Source organism: Cupressus sempervirens, chromosome 2 (assembly GCF_028749045.1).
Source record: "Cupressus sempervirens isolate cs-2001-9-10 chromosome 2, ASM2874904v1, whole genome shotgun sequence".
Lineage (NCBI taxonomy): Eukaryota > Viridiplantae > Streptophyta > Pinopsida > Cupressales > Cupressaceae > Cupressus > Cupressus sempervirens.
In genome coordinates this window covers 376255645-376276775 of record NC_143119.1, presented here as the reverse complement: position 1 = coordinate 376276775, position 21131 = coordinate 376255645, and the positions used below count along the sequence as shown (strand labels likewise).

Sequence of the window (21131 nt, the reverse complement as noted above, 5' to 3'; positions counted from 1 at the left end):
ATAAATTATGCATAGCCACTTTCACATCATAGAGAACACCACAAAATACAAAATGGGGAGTCATCATTTAAGTGTTAAAATGGTTTACATGATCTCCAATTACAAGCCCAGCTTGTATGAAATCTGAAAATAAAAACACCATGGAGACCCTCAGAAAACGCACAACTTGTACATAGAGAAATATGGGGAAAATGGGGCTATTGGTAACAAAAGTCAAGGATCCAACCACTCATGACTCCAAAATTAAATAACACACTTTAGGCAAATCACACATAACAAGATTATGGCATCTGTATATTGATCCATTAAGTATGCTCTCTTTGTTTTTCCTTAGCATGTTGCAGTTTTTAATTGGTGCAGCATATCGAAATTATATTGTTCATATTTTCATTCACTAAAATTGGTGCATTAAGAATAGTGCAAAATAATACAATAAAAGAAGACTAAATTAAAATCATACCTTGAACATTATTCGGTGTTGCGCTCTGAGTTGTATCCTGTATTTAGCAACATGAAAAGAGCCATATTCATAAAAATAACTAATGCAAAAGGTGAAAATAGAACCTAATTTCACTTCAAGTCAATTTCAATATGTTGGGCCTTTACATAAGCATTGAGAATCCAAGATATGGATCTAGATTTCACATTGATATCAGAAAATCTAATGCCTATGAATATCAAACTTACAAACTAAAGCTTAAGTTTTCTCACTGGTCATTCAGAACGGATATACCCTACGTACAACTACAAAATTATGGAATGGAAATAGATGAAAAGGACAAACATGGACAGACTGATTAACTCAATTAGATATTAAGAGGAAAAAGTAGCTACATCCATCTTAATGGAACTCAATAGCACCAACAGAAAATGAGGAACCTACATACAGTTTAACCATAATCACTAATATCTAAGAGATGTAATCTAAGATAAGAGATTGAGAACAAAGGAATTTGACAAAGCAGAAATTTACCATTAAAAGTCCAATATCCTATTGAGCAGGCTTCTTTCACAACAATTTCAAACATTTATGTTACATCAGTACAAGCTACTATGTAGTACAAGTGACCTGGAATGTATAGGGATATGCCATATAGTTATGTGTTACATGCATTATTATCTTGCAAGAGTTGAATTGCTAAACTTATATGTACCTTTTCATTCATGATGTAATCAGAATCACAAAATATACCCTTTCACCTCTCTAATGTGCACATCCTTCCAGATACAAATATGATTCTTCTCACATATGCCTTGAATGCAGACTACATACATATCATTTGACTCCAGTATAAGTGGAGAAATATAATGACATATCCCAATACAAAATGTGTTTCTCAATGAAAATTTTAGTGAAAAAAGAACAAAAAATAACCCAAAAAAACATTTGCCTATTATTTAGAGAAGCATAGCACCCGCCATTCATGCATACCACTCATTTATGTACTTAAATTGGAGAATTTTCAGCAGGAATTTTTCTGAATTGCAATTTCTACGTTTACAGGATTTCTTACAAGTTGTTGATCCTATCATCACTCAAACCAATTCTATCCAGCATCATTTGGTAATACGACTCGAGTATTGACCCTCATGAGCAAAGGATATGTTCCCACCAATTAAGAGTTTTTGCATAAGTTTTTGAAGGGGACCAAATTTACAAAATTGTAAGGCTCTATCCTTTCACTCGTGAAAATGTGGTGTAATCTATTAACCTTTATGAACAATAACTCAAACCATCAATATTTCAAATTAATTATTCCCAAACCCCAACATTTTGTCTCCCTGAAGCCAACGCTTAACTTCCTTCATCTTTCAAATCCAAACCCCAACTTTTCAGGCAAAACTTCTCAAAACACATTTTTTTTGCAAAAAAAATTCCAACACCCAACTTTTTAGATCCATTTGGTCAAAACCTTTACACTTTGCATCTCTTGGGTCAAATCATTTACTTTTTACGTGAGAATTTCTAAAACCCAAACTTTTTACATATTTTAACCCCAAACCTTAACTTTTCTGTTAGTTTTTAATTTCTCATCTATTTTGGTTCTGGAATTTTCATTTCAAGAAATATGTAACAACCCTGTGGCAGCTTTCAAGAAAAGGCAATTGGTGTAAAACTGATTCAATAATCTTTCCCAACATTTTGTCTTTCGCACGCCAAAGTGGGAGTATTTTAAAAAGTTATCGATATCCGTGGAAAGGACAGATATTTTCTTGCAGTTTGCAGTTAAAATTTATGAGGAATATGTGGTCTAATTCTTAAGCATTGACAAGCCATAGGAACTGGGATTCATTGAAGGATATCATCTCATATGATTTTATAGTTGCAGCTTATACATAGGGTCAGTTTTTGATGAAGGGAGGTTTTGAAAGTATTTGAGAAAATGTAAACTACACTGTAAAGCACTACCAATGTCCTTTGTGTCTACTCAAAATGGAATCTTTGGGTATTAGTAATTTTGAATTGCAGTTTCATGTCTGATGGTGCAAAACGTGGAAGCTTAGACATGTAACATCGCGAGTATTTATTATGCAATTTCAGTGAAAAACATGGGAATTGTGGATAATACATTTGAGCTCTTTGACAGATGACATGGGATAGTAGACATGCATGCAAGCTACAGTTTTATAAGCAAGACATATGAACAATCTAGAAAATGCTTCAACATAACGGCATTTCACCAAAGCATAATGATTTCACAGGTATAGAAGACAGATTTGCTTCAGAAAAGTTCAAAAATGCAACTGACAGTTTTATATGCTCTGTTACGATACATAAACAATGTGGAATCATCAACAAAGACCTAAACTGTTTGAAAGAATGCTGCAAAGTATGTCACTTCATGAATGTGCTTTATCACCATGTCTGCCAAGTGGGGAATCATAGGCAATAAATCTGAAGTGTTTCATAGCTTGTCATTGCATAGAATGCAAGGATTGAATGGCGCACAAAATGTATTTATCAAAGTCTTTAGAAATGGTTGAGCAAATACCATCGACAGGAGCAAGAGCCACATTTTGCAATATTTGACAGCATCCTCCTTGCACGTGCGTGCTGCTAAGTAACATAGATCGTTTCTGCAAATATAATAACATGACCATGTAATTGATATGTTTCAAATGCAGATTTGGATCTCATATAAGTATGAGAGGAGACATGTCTTTTGAAGAGACATGTCTCCAAAGTTTAAACATCATTAGTTAGTATAAAATAATATAACCTTAAGTGTGGTCTATAAAAGACTTAAGTTATGGTGTCTGACAATATCCGGCCCGAAGAATCATAACAACTTTCATGGTGTCCTACAAAACCCAACCTAATAGCAATGACACCAATAATTTTCATGGTGTCTGGCAAGATCCGGCCTAATAACCATGATGGATATCAATGTGTCCAGCAAAATCCAGCCTAATAACAATGATACCAATCATTTTCATGATGTCTAGCAAAATCCGGACTATAATCATGATGGATATCAATGTGTCCAGTAGAATACGGCCTATACAATGACACCAATAATTTTCATGATGTCTGGCAAAATCCGGCCTATAATCATGATGGATATCAATGTGTCCGATAGAATCTGGCCTATAACAATGACACCAATAACCTTCAATACTTTTTGGTATTAAAAGGTTGGTCATCTATTGATAAGATAGTCACCTTACAATAGTTACCTTTTGTTCGTTATCATAACTTCCGACACATCAGGACAACAATTTAATGTAGTTTGTTATGATAACAGGTCCAATTATTGACAAGATCGTCACCTTTCAATAACTCCCCTCTAAATATATACATCAATGAAAGACCATAATCTTTCATGACATAATTACAACAACATCATATAGTAACTCACATGATATCCACCAGGAACCAAGTCAGAGGATGGACCCACCATAACTGCTACTAGAGGGTGGAGCAAGGGTTTTCACCTCAGACTTCTCTCTCATAGAGGAGAGCGCATTACAAAGAATTTCTCTTAGAACTTCTCCTCATAGAGAAGATATCATCCAAAAAGGATTGCGTCTCAAAATTTCTCCCTCTAAACATCAATCTTGGGAAGACAAGTCCTCTAGTTACTTCCTCAGAAACTCTCTTCACCCAAGGATGCTTGTCAAACTCACTCTGAATTTGATATCAATTTTCTGATTTTCTGGTGATAAATCATCACTTCCTCATGATAGACATAGGAGTAGGCCCATCAACATCATGCAATCACCCACATGTATTTCTAGACTCCCTCTAAGTATCAATCTTCTAAGCTCCTGCATTGCCTTAGAAGTAGTGTCATACTCCCTCTTAATGTAGAAAGATCTCATAATTTCAATCATCAAAGATGTTTGCTTGAAGAGCCTCACTTCATTCATCTTGATCATCAGGGTCTTTGGAGCTACTATCATTAGATTGAGTCTGCACAATATTTAGTAGCATGTGTAAAGTATCAACCTTCTTTTCCTGTAAGAACATCCTCCAACATAAAGGAAAAGATCAAGGCAAATAACCCTTCTAGTATGTATAGAATTACACATCAGAGAGAGACTACAAAGAGTAGATAAATGTAAAGATAAAAAATACTTATATGCACATGAAGAGGGAGAATGGAACATCTCCCCTCTAAATAAGGTTCAAGTGGGAATGGAACATTGACTATTATTCCCCCCACAATGTAAAAATTCCACTCATTCTTATATTGTTGAACAATTTTGTATAAATAATGACAAGTCCTTTCTAACTTCCAGCTTGCTCTTTTCGTCTATTGAAGGTCCAAATATTCATTTAGTTTAACAGTAGAAGTGAACACGTCCTTCCATTTTATCAAACTCATCCACATATAATAGTCTAAAATTTTCAATTTCCTTTATATAAGCATTTGTCAAACAATGGGAATGGAACATTGATTACTATTTCCCCCTACAATGTGAAGTTCCCATTCTTATATTGTCAAGCAATTTTTCATATATTCAAGGTACAAAAATAAATATCAACACTTGGCATCACTAGTAGGGATCATGCTTATGAGCCTCCTCTATTAACATTGTTTCTTTTTCTTAATTCAGGAAATGGCAACCCGCTAAAAGACCCCTATTCTTTGGTCGATATTTCTCAAATCAACATTGAGCAATTAGTCAAAATCTCCAACATCCTGATTCAATGCCTCTCTACCATCCAATTATATGTTTTCTTTTGTAAAGATATTTCTTTAGAAAAGTCACCTTTGATGCAAATATGGTTTAACCCTCTTAGGACATTCAACACCACCAAATCCATTTGGCAACATATATCTTTTCACCTTCAAATAACATTATCCCTTTAAATTAAGCTTTCATATGCCACATTAATATATATGGGGCCCACACAAATATATCATTAGTGGCAATCTTGAAAACGTTAATCTTTCAACCATATATATTTTTGAATATTTCCCTCAAGCTATATAAAATTTTCTGTGACAAAGGTGTGGATGTGCTGAAATTGTAGAAATCAAAAATGGTAAGACTGTAATGTTTTCCCTGCCAAATATGAACACAAGTGACTCAAGGATTCACCAATCCAAACAGATGTTTCTATGCCAATATCAAATAAAATTCTGCCTGCAAATGGCAACATTTCAGATTGAAATTCTCGAGTAATAACCATTTGTAGCCCACAACCTCTAGAAACAATATCATATTCCTGAATCCAATTTTATGCTTCTTTTGATGTAATCGTTGTCTTCAAACTTCTGAATGAATAGGAATATATATGTTTGCAAGCTTGTCAAACCAAAAAAATGGTTACAACTATCTTTGTTTTCAACAACATGACAAGTGGCAATGACCAGATGAATTTAGCCACATCATCGAACCAAACAATTTACATTGCCTTGTTTGACAAAGAATATATATCTGCATGAACATCGGGGGAAGTTCTTCTTTCAATATGCTTGGTTATAAAACAATTTGTATGACCTTCTGATGTGAATGCTTGTTTGATATGTTCGATGATATGCACCATTCAATATGGTGATGTGTCTGATTGTAGCACTTGTAATTAGGGGTTCCTTAATGATTCTTAATTTCTAGCTTCTCTTGGTTTATGAGTCACACACAGGTCATAGGATAGTCTATTTTTTCCACCAATGCATCATACCCATTGGTTATGATGTTTATGATTCAGAACAATGGGAGTATCATAATAGCCAGCGGAAGAATGGAAATCAGGAACAATAAAGTTCAACAGCAAGTCAATGGAACAAAGGATATAAGCAGCGAATAGGAAACAACAGAACTGATGAGGAGTAACAGACAATAAACAATAAGGACTAGAAGCAGCCGTAATAATCCAAGAACAGAAGCATATTGTTGGCATATAGGACAAAGATTGCACCGATTAGCATACAAGACATAATAGAGACTATTCCCAACCCCATAATCATTATAATCCCTGAAACATCATAAGCAACAGATGGACAAAGGCGATAGGTGGGAGATTAGAAGTCTATACAGATTACAGTCAGCAACTTACATGTGTCGACAGTAGTCAAGGGATATGCAGACGAAGAGACGGCATAACCAGTATAGAGACATCAAGACAACATGTATCGATAGCATCAAACCAAAGATTATGAGATATATGACTATAACTACTCTTAGCAGCATCATATGTTTGTCTCAAATAAGTGATGTTGAACGCAAGGAATCGATTAATATCAGAGTAAGGAATTATAGAAGTGGTGCGAACAATTTAAGAAGGTTGTGATTGTTCTTAGCAATGATGATTCCATTAGAGAAGCAACTCTAATTCATTAACATAAATGAACATAAATTAGTGGGAGGAAAGACTGACCATCGGGGATCATAGGCAAAAGATTGTCCCTTATCAGAGGCAGCGATACCAAACCAGAAATCGATTTTCACTCCCAATCATCTAATATTTCAAGACATAGCATTAATACGCAATTTACAGCTTGCTATAATAACAATTGAACTTAAATACATCTGAAGCAGTGAAAACAGAAAGACTGAATAGTTTGACATCACGTCAATACATAATATATAGTCAGCAATAGCTAATTATGACAGTATTAGGGTGTCGAGCCCGTTCTTTAAGGCTGTGATATAGTGAAGGCAACAAATACATATTGGGTTGGAGGGTAGCACACTAGGAGTCACCATTTGTGTATCAAGTTGCAGGTATTACGTAGTACAGAACAATCCTATCGTACATATCATATCTCACTTCATGACTCCTTTCTTCAACTCTTCAATTTACATCTGCAAGGTGGCTCTGATACCATGTTAAGTAACGTAGATCGTTTCTGCAAATGTAATAATATGACCATGTAATTGATATGTTTCAAATGCAGATTTGGATCTCATATAAGTATGAGAGAAGGAGACATGTCTTTTGAAGAGACATGTCTCCAAAGTTAACATCATTAGTTAGTATAAAATAATATAACTAACCATATGTACAATATATATATATAAATAAATATTTATATTATCATTAATGAAACTCATGATCATATCAATCTGAATGTAACTACAACCTTAACACCTAGTGGAAGCTTTCAAACAGATATGGGCATCCTTCAAATGCATTAAGAAGAGATGATTTCTGTTAAATATAGTAGCTTTTATCATCTTGCCCAACATGCCTATAATTTTCAGTCATGAACAACACCCCTGAATTATTTGAAACAGAATATTCTATAACAATATGACCTCATTGAATACAAAGTTGTGAAATTTGCAAAAGATGGCTCTGGAAATGATTTCTAAGATAGGCACAAATTAGATCTGGTAAGGCGGAATTTTAGAAACTTTCATGCGTGGAAATAAAAACACGGAATATGTATGTTAATTGTGTGCTAAAATTCCTCGAGTAAAGGTGATCTCAACCAATGCCTAGGCACCGCACAGTGTTTTGACAAACTGACAGGGGTGAATTTTAATCGGAAACCAAAGTAGAATTTGGCTTGAAAACCCAGTGAGAAAGGTGGCAGTGGAAGCTACAATAGAGAAAACCGTAGACAAGGTATTTTTATCACCATGTATGTCAAGTGGGGAATCATAGATAACGAATCTGAATTGCTTGAAGACAGATGGAGAAGTTGCTCCTCTTTTAAATCTGATCACCTTGTTTACTGTCAATAGTCCTAATTTCATTGCAGTTGTGATTCGTAGGTGATCCATTAAGAGGATGAATTCTTGTTGTCGAAAGATCATTGGAGGTTGGTTCTAAATGTTGAATAAGTTTGCAACCATTTTGAAATGCAGGATAGAGATTCCATGTTGGTTCCAATTCATGAGTTTGGATTTGTTAATCAAACTGTCAACAAGGCTGTGACAATCACAGTTAAAGCATATTTTCTTTGACAGTGAGCTTAATGAGAATGAAACAAAATAGTTGTGGCCCTTGAGTAGATTGAGATCCTGTCAATTTTTGAATTACACAAAGAAACAAGGAGTTGGGACATTTGGAGCCAAGTTGGTTGACAAACTGCCTAAGAGAGTGACAATACAGTCAAGGAGGTTTCCTTTCATTAAATGCAAATTGTCACCACCTCTTGTTATCTCTTTGAGAAATAGGACATTGTTGCTTAGGAGGTGCATTATCATCCATAAGTTGGATTGGTGTTGAGTGGAAATTCAATTCTAGTTGGCAAGTAAAGCTGTATTCCTTGTAAAAGATTGATCAAACAATTCTTCCATGTCAAATCAGAGCATTAATAAAACACCTAGTTACTGGATTCATGCCCAGGGGGCCGGATCCAGATTCATGCCAGGATTCATCCAGATTCGAGCAAGATCCTTGTTTTGGACCGTGGATCCGTCTGGATCCACAGGCCCCAAATCCAGACGAATCCACAGTCCAAAGCAAGGATCCTGCATGAATTCCCTAGGACCCACAAGCCAAACATGGAATATATATATATAATGTGTATATATATTTTATATATAATGCATATATATATATATATATATATATATATGTATGTATGTATGTATGTATGTATGTATGTATGTATGTATACTCACAAATCCTAATGGGGGAAAAATCACGAATCCACGAATCCGATTCACGTGCCTGAATTGGATTTATATCCCGAATTGGATTTAAAGCCCTCGCAGTGTAGTGTTACAAGATTCAAGAATTGGCAAATTAACGGATTTCTGGATGATTGATTGATTAACAAAGGAATGAATGTGTTCCTTATAAAGAATTACAAGGACATTGTTTCTAAAAGAAACAAAGTAGACTGAAGATGAAATTAGAAATAAAACTGAAGACAGGATAGGAAACATTCCTATCTAGACTGAAAGACGGACTACAGACAAGTAGTTGACCATTATAGAAAGTATTTAACTAAGGAGATAATATCTTAATAAAGATATTAAAGATATTATCTTAATACCCTCCCTTAATGGTCAACGTACGGATGTCGAAACATTCTGGAATAATTGAGATCCTCCTTGGATCTATAGAATGTTGAAACCAAGAAGCTTTATCAGAAGAGTGCTATGACCCAAAACAAATTGCAATTACAAAACTTTGTTTTTGTGGAAAAAACAGTAAAACGCAGAATCTCACGCAACCTTGCGTATTACAGACAACATGAAATGATTTTTAAGGAGAAAATCAACAAACCCAAAAAAAATAGAAACAGATTGAGAAGGCGAAAAATGCAACTTTGCCTTGATCAGAAAGCTCGACAACTTGTGCTGTTGGCTAGGAAGAGCTCATCCAAATGACGATACTCGAAGATGGTTAACATGCATTGCTTCCAGTGGTTATAATTGTGGCCATTGAATCGTAGACTGCCCTCCAACATCAAATTAGTCAAAGATGCCATTTCGAAGAATCCAAATACAAACTTCAAGACTGAAATTCAACAAGCATAGATTTCAAGGCAAATTCCTAACTGACCCAGAAAAATCAGAATGACCCAGAAGAGAGCTCAAAAAACCTAGAAGGAATATGTTGTCATTTTTTGGATCCGCTGGCTCGAAAATTGAGGCACACAGAAAAAACGAAGGACAGCCCAGTTGAGCTCTTGAAAAACCCACCAAGAATTTGCAAGCCAAAAAAATTTCCTGACCCAAAAATTAGGGTTTCAAGCAAAATACCAGTCGATTGCAAAAAACTCTGAATAATGGCAGTTTAGGGCATGCAAATGGTTGGAAAACGGATGTCCAAATACCACAAGACGATTTTGATCAAGATCACGATTCCCCTACAAAAAACGTGAGCTTTTCCAACTGTAAATTGCGAGCTTTTCCAAGGTCTCAAACACGATTTGCAAGTTGCATTTTGCACTCGATTTGTAGAGAAAATGGCGGATTTTGTAAACAAAAGAGGCGTTTTTTGCAAGAAACATGAAGGATCCGAATAATGGCAACTGTAGCAGTCGAAAAAACCATAGGATGAGACACGATTTGGAGCCAAAAAATAGACGCATTTCAAACGCGATTTGGCAGATCCAAGCTTGAAAAAACGTGATTTGCAGACTTGTCTTTTGAAAACCCTAGCCAAAAAACAAGCTAGTGAATAGATGAATTCCTCACAAAAACAGAAACCCTATATGGGTTGTAGTGAAAATCTCAGAAATAATTTCAAAAAATTTGAACAAATAATTTCGAAAGAACTTATAAATTTGTCAAAGAAATTTTAAGTATTGGCTCTTATACCATGTTACAAGATTCAAGAATTGGCAGATTAACGGATTTCCGGATGATTGATCGATTAACAGAGGAACAAATGTGTTCCTTATAAAGAATTACAAGGACATTGTTTCTAAAAGAAACAATGTAGACTGAAGACGAAATTAGAAACAAAAGTGAAGACAGGGTAGGAAACATTCCTATCTGGACTGAAGACAAAAGAGACAGCATAGGAAACATTCCTATCTAGATTGAAAGACGCAGTACAGACAAGTAGTTGACCATTATAAAAAGTATTTAACTAAGGAGATACTATCTTAATAAAGATATTATCTTAATATGTAGATCATCAGAAGTGATAGAAATTGTAACCCTAACAGGTTAACTTTGTTACTGCAATAGTGAAGATTTGTGGGTGTCATCCCCACCCCAGTTTTAAGTTCACCTTGGAGGGTTTCTCGATAACCAAATCTTTGTGTTATGTCTTTACATTTCATGCATGTGATTGATAGTTAGATCTACTTATTACAACACTTAATTTTACAAGTTATGTTATGCATGAATTAGATATGAGATGGAAAATATGGTGAATATTGTAAAATTGTTTTAAGGGATAAAAGTTCTACAGATCCTGATTCACCCTACCCCCCCCCCCTCAGTATCTTAGTTTCCCAATTAACCTCCCAACAATTGGTATCAGAGCATTGGTTCTCTTGAGGAAGTCTAACAGCTTGGGAGTTCAAATCTTGGAGATGGAGACTTACAAATTGGGAAAGGTTATTGACAATCAAATGATTGACATCCAACTCATACGGTAGTAACTTGAAGTAGCAAGAGAGGAACTGAGGAAATCTCTGAGAAAGAGAAAGGATATGGCCATTCAACTAAATGACATAAATTATAAAGAAGTTGATACTCAAGGACTATTTGACATTGGAAATTTTAATGAGTAATGCAGCAATTGCAAATCTACTGGAGAAGACCAGTATCCTAAATGAAGAAGTCAGGGGATTAAAGAGAGAACATGAAATTCAGTCAGTAATGCTATGTGAAGTGACCGAACAAAAGAAGAAAGCTAAAGAAGACAAAGTTGTGGGTGAGGAAGACAAAAGACAAATGGCTATCAGACTTAAAGAATGGTCATCTAATGTGCAAAAGCTTACAAACACTCAACTAGACATGATCAATCAACCGATGCTTGTAAATCAGAAGTTAAATAGGAAGGACATGGAAATAGCTAATATGAGATCACAGACCAATCTGCTGAGAAATGAATTAAGAACTGAGAAAGAACTTGCGGAAAGAATGAACAAGCTCAATGAAGCAATAAAGTACTTTGAAGAGTTAATGAGATCATCTAAGGCATCTGGCAGCACTGCTAGATCAGCTCATACAAAATAACATTCATCTACCAAACCAAGATAATCATCCAAGAGCGGAGAACTAAGAAATTCAAAAAGAAAACGTACATGCTATCATTGTGGCAAACTTGGTCATATTGCATAAACTTGCATTAGCAAAAATGGTATATAAAACCCTAAACCTAAGTTTACTAGTTATTATTTTTATTGCAAGAAGCAAGGACACAAATACATGAATGTAGATCAATAACGAACAACATACCTGCCATACCTAGATTTGAGAGATATTGTTATAACTATCAAAAGTTTGAACACACAGCATATGAATGCAGATCATAGACAAAACCCTAATGGACAAATAAAAGGCAAAATGATGCACCTAAGAAAGTTTGGTCCAAATGTCACAAGTTTGAACATTTGAGCAAAAACTACAGGACCTGAGCATCAGCATCAAATCATGATCAAATCGAGGGTAAAGGCAAAGTGGATATTGAACAAACAAGGAAAGAGATGAATAAAACCTGGAAGAAGAAGGTGGAAGAAGAAAACAGCAGAACAAATGGAGTTAAGATCACCCAATCCAATGGAGGAGGTGATCACACCATCTCAAACTGATAAAGAAAGGTATGTAAGGAACTGTATATTTAATGATCTATCTTACATCAGTTCCTAACATAAGCTGTGCAAAAAGTTCGTATATGCATGAGGAAAGATGCACTAGAACAGATTTAAGAAAAGTATGGTACAAAAGAATCTTTTATACAACGTGTTTCAAACATCAATAAAATTTGTCTATATTGACCGAGCATTGCAATGGACCAAGTACTTCAATGCTAAACTGATGCATAGGCCAAGTAAGATGGAATTGATTGAACTATACAATGAAGATAGAGTTCAAAGGCACAATATCGACCGAGAAAGCTAGATTCCACCTAACAGAGAACACAGCATTAATGGAGACCCTAATTCGAGCAAATGGGCGTATATATCAGTATTACGGGACTCGCCGAGTCATGCCAGGACTCTGCGAGTCCGTGGCAGAGTCCATGTTTCCGAGGCAATCTACCTCTAGACTCGGACTCGGTCGAGTCCTGGCAGAGTCCACGTGGACTCGCCGAGTCCTGGGCGAGTCCAGAGCCCAGAACTCTGATTTTTTAAATTTTAAAAAAAAAATTTAATTTTTTTTTTTTTTTTAAAGTCAGAGATTTCCAAAAGATGTTTTTTACAATGTATATGAATTCTGAAAATGATGTGGCATGTCAAGAATCTATTAAGGATTGAATCTTAAATCTTAAATCTTCAACTTTATATTATGTTATTCAATTTTTTCCTTCAAAAGTTTGTTATTATACTTGTATGATTTTTCGAGTCCTTGTCGAGTCCTGGCCGAGTCCGAGTCCGAGTCTGAGTCGGATTTTGACTTTCCGAGTCAGAGGCGAGTCCGAGTCCCGTAACACTAGTATATATATTGAAAATTTGAAGGTATTTTACACACCTTGCATTCAGATTTCGAGAGCACAGAGCAATTTGCAAAAGCAATTTTAAGGCGAAAGTTTGATTGAATGAAGATTTAAGTTGTGTCGAGTTCTTCAGAGGACAAAGTTTCAAAACCCTAACGAGGAAATATGGCATCAAAGAATCAAGGAGTAGAGGTACGTAATTTTCTATTGGTGAAAAATGACACTTCTCCTCCAGCAAAATTTTGTGCTATTCCTGAGATTACTATGAAAGGTGATCCAATGGATATGTTATTGTCGATACCACCTAAAGTCATTATGATCCATGATGTACGGAACTGTTACATGTGTAAAATAAGAGAAGTTGGTGATTATGAGATTCGTGAGGCATATGAAAAATTATGTGGAGTATTGAAGGATGAATTCAAAATTGTTGAAAGGTAAGGGTTAACTCATCCCTAGATTTTCCAAGGAATTTCAAGATTGAATGGATTAAGGCAGTGCTAAACAGAATCCATGATATGAAGTTGTGGCTAGAAAATGAACCTATTAAGATCACAAAGAAAACAATTCACAAGGTTACTGGATATCCAACATTGGACAAGAAGAAGACTATGCGTTGTCCAAGTCAAGAAGAAATTGAGGCTAACACAAAAGCCAAATGGAATGGACGAGGGATGTCTATTTCTACCATCATAGATCCAGTGACTGAATTCGCAATGAGAGTCATCTCTCATAAATTTTATCAGTCGAGTAGGCTGAACAATGTGCCATGTATGGAAGTCGACCAAGCATGGAAGATCGTTATGAAGGATCATGAATATGATCTTGCCAAGTTGCAAAGGTCACAGTTGGCAGAGAACCTGACATCAATCAGGAAGGCGAAGAATTCAATGTGTAAGTTTGGATCATTGATTATGTGCAATTTCTTTGATGTTCAAAATTATTTTCCTACTACTGGCAATATTGTTTGGGAGCAAGGCAGACCTGTCACAAGATAGATTAGTGAATATACAGCTTAGCTAGGAGAAAATTTTGAGAATAATTATGGACATGTATTTTGAGGAGTTCAAACAAAAGATGAGAAAAAGGATGAGGATCCCAACAACATTAGTGATGAAACATTACAATGATGTATGCTTTCTGGTAGACATTGATAATACATTTATTCAAGCAGTTAAGCCTAGGAAAGCATGGCTCAAACCATTTGACTATGAAGTTGATAGTGACAATGTAAGTGCAAATATTGATGCACTACTTAAAGAATAAATTGATGAAGAAGCAGAACCTTTTGGGAGATATGAAGAAGCTAAGGCTGTTGTTTTTCTAGGATCGTTTCTGCAAATGTAGTAGCATTGCCAATGTGATTGATGTCTTCCAAATACAGTTTGAAGACTCCTAAATATGAGAGAAGGAGACATGTCTCTATAGTTAATCATCATTAGTTAATAAATAACTATATGTATAACTCATCTTTAAGCATATATGTAATATTAAATATATTAAACATATATGTAAAATATTATTATACTATTATATAATAATAACATATAATGTATAATATACATAATATATATTATATTACATATATAATATGTATTATATATAAGATATTTATCTTAAAACTGATTTACCATCAACAAAGTATCTCATGATAAAATCAATCCAACAGAAGCTAAAACCTTAACACTCCCTCTTAGCTAGGGACCCTCTTAGCCAAGGAGGATTTATAGAACACATTATGCTCTCAAGAATAAGAACAGATATCATCTCAGTATGATTTTCAATTCACTATGAGACTAAATTTCTCACCTTTCATAATACACAATTGAAGTAATTTCCATTACTTTTTAAAAACACCACCTTAAGTGTGGTCTATAGTAGCAACTATGGTGTCTAGCAAGATCTGGCCCAAAGAACCATAACAAGTTCGTCATCATGGTGTCCAGCAAAATCCGGCCCAAAGAACCATAATAACAAGTCTACCATTTGTAAAATCGCCACCTTACAATGGTTACCTTTTGACTATTTGTTATCATGGTGTCTGGCAAAATCCAGCCCAAAGAACCATGATAACAGGTCTACCATTTATAAGACCGTCATCTTATAATGGTTACCTTCGGTCTATCTATGTCAATGAAAGATCGTCACCTTTCAGTACATATGTGAAATAGTAACCACCATGAACCCAGTTAAAGGGTGGTACAAAGGCTTTCACCTCATTCTCTCACAGAAAAAGCATTACAAGGAATTTCACTTAGAACTTCTCCTCATGGAGAAGATATCATTAGCAAAGGATTGCACCTCAAAATTCTCCCTCTGAACAATGATCCTAGGAAGTCAGGTCCTCTAGTTACTCCAATAGAAACTCTCTTCACCCAAGGATACCTTTCGAACTCCCTCTAAATTCGATATCAATTATTTGACTTTCTGGAGGTTAGTCATTACTTGCTCATGATATACATAGGAGTAGGCCCATCAAAATCATGTATTCTAGACTGCCTCTGAATATCAATCTTTTAAGCTCTTGTGTTGCCTTCAAAGAAATGTCATTCTCCCTCTTAATGTAGAAGAATATCATAATCTTAATCACCACAGATTTCTTCTTCAAGAGCCTCACTTTATCCATCTTAATCATCACGGTCTTTGGAACTACTATCATTAGATTGAGTCTACACAATATTAGGTAGCATGTGTAAAGTACCAACTTTCTTTTTTTATCTATACGAACATCCTCAGGGGAGTACTTATCTGTCCATGAGGGTCATGGAACATCCCCTTAATAAAGTTGGTTCAAGTGGGAATGAAACATTGGTTATTATCAAAGTTAAGAGAATGGGAATCATATCGGAATCGGCACGGCCGAATCGAATCGTGAATCAGCGATGAATCGCCCATGAATTGGCAATGAATCGGCAAATTTGAAAAAACCCTTTAAATGTAGAGATTTTAACAATTTAAGACTTATTCCATGCACCCTTTATTGAATATAACTTAAACACACTATAACATCATCAAATAGAAGTTAAAAATTAACATACATAAACATGGAACATAAAATCCATCACATACGTAACTATGTTATGTACTAAAATGTAAATTGTAGGCTAGCTGAAGTAAATAAAAATCAAATGATCATAATGATTCAAATCATAGAATGTACATAAGATGAAGATCCATAAGACATCAAATCATAAATGTATGTAAGAACCTAAGATGAAGATCCATGAAAGTTTGAAACGTATGTCTATCAGTGATTCAGTATCACTATCAATATCTGTAAACAAAATATAAAAACAAGGCTCCAGCTCAAGCCTCATCATCCTCATCATCATCCTCTAGCTCTGTTGTAGCCTCAACCTCAGCCTTTGAGTATCCAGTCTACCTACTAGAAAGACGTCTAAAGTAGGTCCTAGAGGACCGCCGAGCCATATCCCTGGCATGGGCAATGGGCTCACGAACAACGTCGCTAGGGCCTGCGTCTATGTGTGCACGCGTTTGTCTACCAATGCCTGAACGTGCTCTAGCTGCCTCCTCTGCCATGGCCACAGCCTCAACCTCTACATCCACCTAGTCAACCCACGCGCAGTTTTCCTCAATGAAGACTGGTTCCACAATCTCTGTGATCCACTCTGATTCTGGATCAATCTCCTCCAAAATATGTCTGATCCTAAGACGAAGGTTGTAATGAACGAAGACAAAATCATTCAACCTCTACACTGTCAACTTGTTTCTCCTCTTAGAGTGGATGTGCTCGAACATGGGCCAACTACGCTCACATCCAGAAGTGCTGCTTGGCTAACTCAAAATACAAATGGCAATTTTTTGAAGTTTTGGGTTTGTGGCCCCAAACATTTGCCACCATCTATCTGAAATAAGGAAAAACAAAAACAATTAGTCTTATTTACAAATTACAACTCTAAAATTAATGCATTATATAATCAACTTTAAGTTTAGAATCTAAATTCATGAACATTGAATATATTATTTAATTTTTACCTGGTTGTAGTGTTGTCTGAGCATTTATGGCCATCCTGCCAGAGAAAAGTGACTCCTATTTATTGTTGAACTTGTCTAGCTCAACAATTGCAGCAGTGCTATCTTCATCGCTACTCAACCTGTAGATCACTGTGTATAAGCCAGTGAGAACCTTTGCATTTGCCTTGAACTCAGAATGGAAACGAAATGCCGGATTCAAATAATAAGTTGCTGCATGGATGGGTCGGTGGAGCTAATTCTGCCATCTCCTATCAATGATGTCCCAAATAGGGGCATACCTCTCTTGCACTCTTGCATATTGGGCTCTGATGGCCTCCTTGGCCCTATCCATGCCCTCATAAATGTAGCCCATAGAGGAGTTCTCCCTGTTAGCAGTTCGTAGCAAAGCTACAAGGGGCTCAGTGATCTACATATAAAGTAAAACAAAAATTTGAGTCAAAACTTAAATATAAAATAATACAACTTAAAGTAAAAATAAAATACTAAATGTTAAATTGCAATAAATTTACCTTAAGGATTTCTCTAACGGGTTTCCAAAAACCATCCTCATCAAATATGCAATCCACCACATCTATCCTTGCAGTAGCTGTAGCATAGGAAGAGGAAATCCACTCCCACCCAACAAACATGCTCCTCAAATCATCCCTTGATGTCAACAAGGATTGCAGGATGATGAAATTCGAGGCAAACCTCGTGATACCTGGGTGAGCTAACTCTTTGCCTCCTGTGTACTTCCTCACTGTGCTAAGGACAAATAAATGATTATAAATGAACTTGCATATGTTTTTTGCCCTTTCCACACATGACTTGACAAACTCAAGTTTGCCAATTTCCTCCAACATGAGGTCAATGCAGTGTACCGCACAAGGGGACCAAAATATGGTGGGGTGCCTCTCCATCAAAAGTTTACCTACAATAATTTTAAGTTAATTAGAAATTCAAATTTCAAACATGTTAGAACTTAGGAAACCTAGAATTAGAAAAAGTTCAAAATTCAAATGAATTTATTTGAAAAGTTAAAAGTTTACCTGCAACAACATAACTTGCTGCATTATCCGTCACCACCTGGATTGCATTTTGTTCCCCCACCTCTACTATGACTTCCTCAATAACCTCACATAAGTATGTGGCATTTTTTACATATGCGGAAGCATCAATGGATTTGATGAGCATGGTATAAACTACAAGTAACAAAACAATGAATTATAATGTTAAACGGATCATCAACAAATTAGCATTCAACAAATCAAAATTTACAATTATGTATGTAGGAAAGTAGAATGATCAATCACCTCCACAAGATACAAGAAAATTGAGGAGTGTTATATTCCTCCTATCTGTCCAACCATTAGTCATGATGGTGCAACCTTTTGCAATCCACTCCTTTTGGTTATCCTCGAGCTCAACCCTCATGTCCTCTACCATCTCATCTAAGAGGCATCCGCTCAACTCAGCCTCAATTAAGGCTTTAAACCCCGGACCACAAATAGCAACTGCATCTATCATGTTCTACCAATAAGGAGCCTTGTCACAAATAAAAATTTAGATGTCAAAGACTCAAATCATAAAACAAGTAGATATAATTGAAGTTTTACTTTTACTTTTAATTTTAACTTTAAAGAAAACAAAGAAAAAAGAATCAATTACCTGGCTGCAACAAATGGAATGTTGCAAAAGTACCAAAATTTGCATATCTCCTTTCTGGCAACATCATGAATCTCCTTGTTCAAACCCATGCCCTCAAGCGTGGGTTGGGAACCAGGAGTAATGTTGGGCACAAAGTAACTATCCATTCTATTTTTCCATACTCTAGGCCGCAATAGGTTGGTGTGGGTCTCTGTCTCAGTATAAGACCGACTAGCACTAGCACTACCACTCACATGAGCAGTAGAACTAGGATGAAAAGGAGGCCTAGAAGAACCCTCTCCAACACAACCTACGGATGCGGAAGCTGATGCAGATGCAGATGCAGATGCGGCTGCGGATGCGGGAACATGGGAGCCAATACCCCTTAACCCTTCAAGTTGCATTTTTCTATTCACTTTGTCTTGTTCAATTCTTTCTAATGCCACTAAACAAGTGCGTTTTTCCTCAGCAGTTTGTTGAGTGCAAATTGTGACATCACGTCCAAGTATAGCAGCAATTGTGATATTTCAATCTATAAATAACTCCAAAAGTTATTTTTCCTTTACAAAACATACATTTTGTTTGATATTTGGTTCTTCCAGGAAACTCTTCATTATATTTCCAACATTCATCTTTTTTACCCATTGCGAAAAATGAAAGCAAAGGGCTGCTACAATAAAAAAATTCATGTAAAATATCAAAGTTTGAAACTAATAAAAGCTACAAAACAACAAACCCTAGTTTGCAATTTAGTAAAATAAAGAACATTCAAGATTTAAACTAAAAATCTTGAAAACTATAAAAATTTAACAAAAAATGCATAATACACTAAAAATTTAACAAAAAATGCATAATACCCTAACATGCAAAAAAAAATCAGCACTTACCTCTTGCAAATGAGTTGAGGAGTGTTGATATTGACTCCTTAATACTCCCAATGCAATTTATGGCCTCCCGAGATGGACTGCTGATCTCTTTGGTGCTCTTCCTTCTTGCCGGTTGGAAACCTATGGTTTTTTTTTTTCTCTTCTTCTCTCACTTTTCCTCTCTTCTACTCATGCTTAACAATTAGAAGGCCCTTTAGGGTTATAACAAAGAGGAAAGGTTTTTAAAAAATTAAAAATTAAAAACAAGTGATTTTTTTTAATTTCCAACTTAACATCTTGTTGTCACCGGTCGATTCACACCGATACCCATTGCCGATTTTGGCCATAAATCGCCAATATTGGCGATTCAGGCGATTCACAAGAAAAAATCGCTGATCACGATTTTTGATTCCAAAAAAATCACAGAGCATGAATCTTATCGCCAAATCAGCGATTTCAGCGATTTTAATGCAATTCTCGGAACTATGGTTATTCTTCTCCCCACAATGTAAAATTCCCACTCTTATATCTTTGAACACTTTTGCATCACATCAAATTTGACTTCTTTCTAAGTTCCAACTTGCTCTTTTCATCCATAAAAGCTCCAAACATTCATTAAGCTTAATAGTAGAAGCAAACATGTCCTTCCATTTTCTAAAACTCATCCACAATTCTTAATCTCCCTCTTTTTCCTGTAAGAACATTCTCGGAAGAAAGATCAAGGCAAAATAACTCTTATAGGACATAATGGAATACAAAAATAAGAGAGACAACTATAATACTCAAGGATAATAATAATCAGATATGCATCATAATAGTGTAATATTGATTCTTGCCTCGAAACAATATAATTTTTCTATTCTTTAATGTCCAAGTGACATTCTTATAGATTGATCTCAAAAAAATTATATCAATCATTTCTTAAATAGACATAATTTATATAACAATGTATTATACATACTCAAATGTATATAGATGTAAAACATGGTAATGGATATTCATATAACCTTCATATTGTTATATACTCAATCACCTATATAATTTATCACAACTTATATTTCATTTATAATATTTCATATAATATAAACATTAGCAACATACTATATATCATACCTGCCAATGGTGTCCACCTTACCTCTGCTACATGTTCAAAGTCTTCCATTTATTTCTCT

General features: G+C 35.4%; 1 protein-coding gene across 9 annotated transcripts in view; it reads right to left on the bottom strand.

The window, feature by feature from the left end:
• Positions 1–21131, bottom strand: part of LOC149572710 (kinetochore protein) — a 220877-nt gene that overhangs the window by 131592 nt on the left and 68154 nt on the right. For 5 of the 9 annotated variants that reach the window (XM_089813789.1, XM_089813793.1, XM_089813790.1 and 2 more), the window contains exon 4: positions 461–503. In XM_089813789.1, coding sequence (XP_089669915.1) covers positions 461–503 — 43 coding nt within the window. The remainder of the gene's footprint in view (positions 1–460; positions 504–21131) is intronic. The other 4 variants (XM_089813792.1, XM_089813791.1, XM_089813795.1 and 1 more) reach the window with 1 other exon arrangement.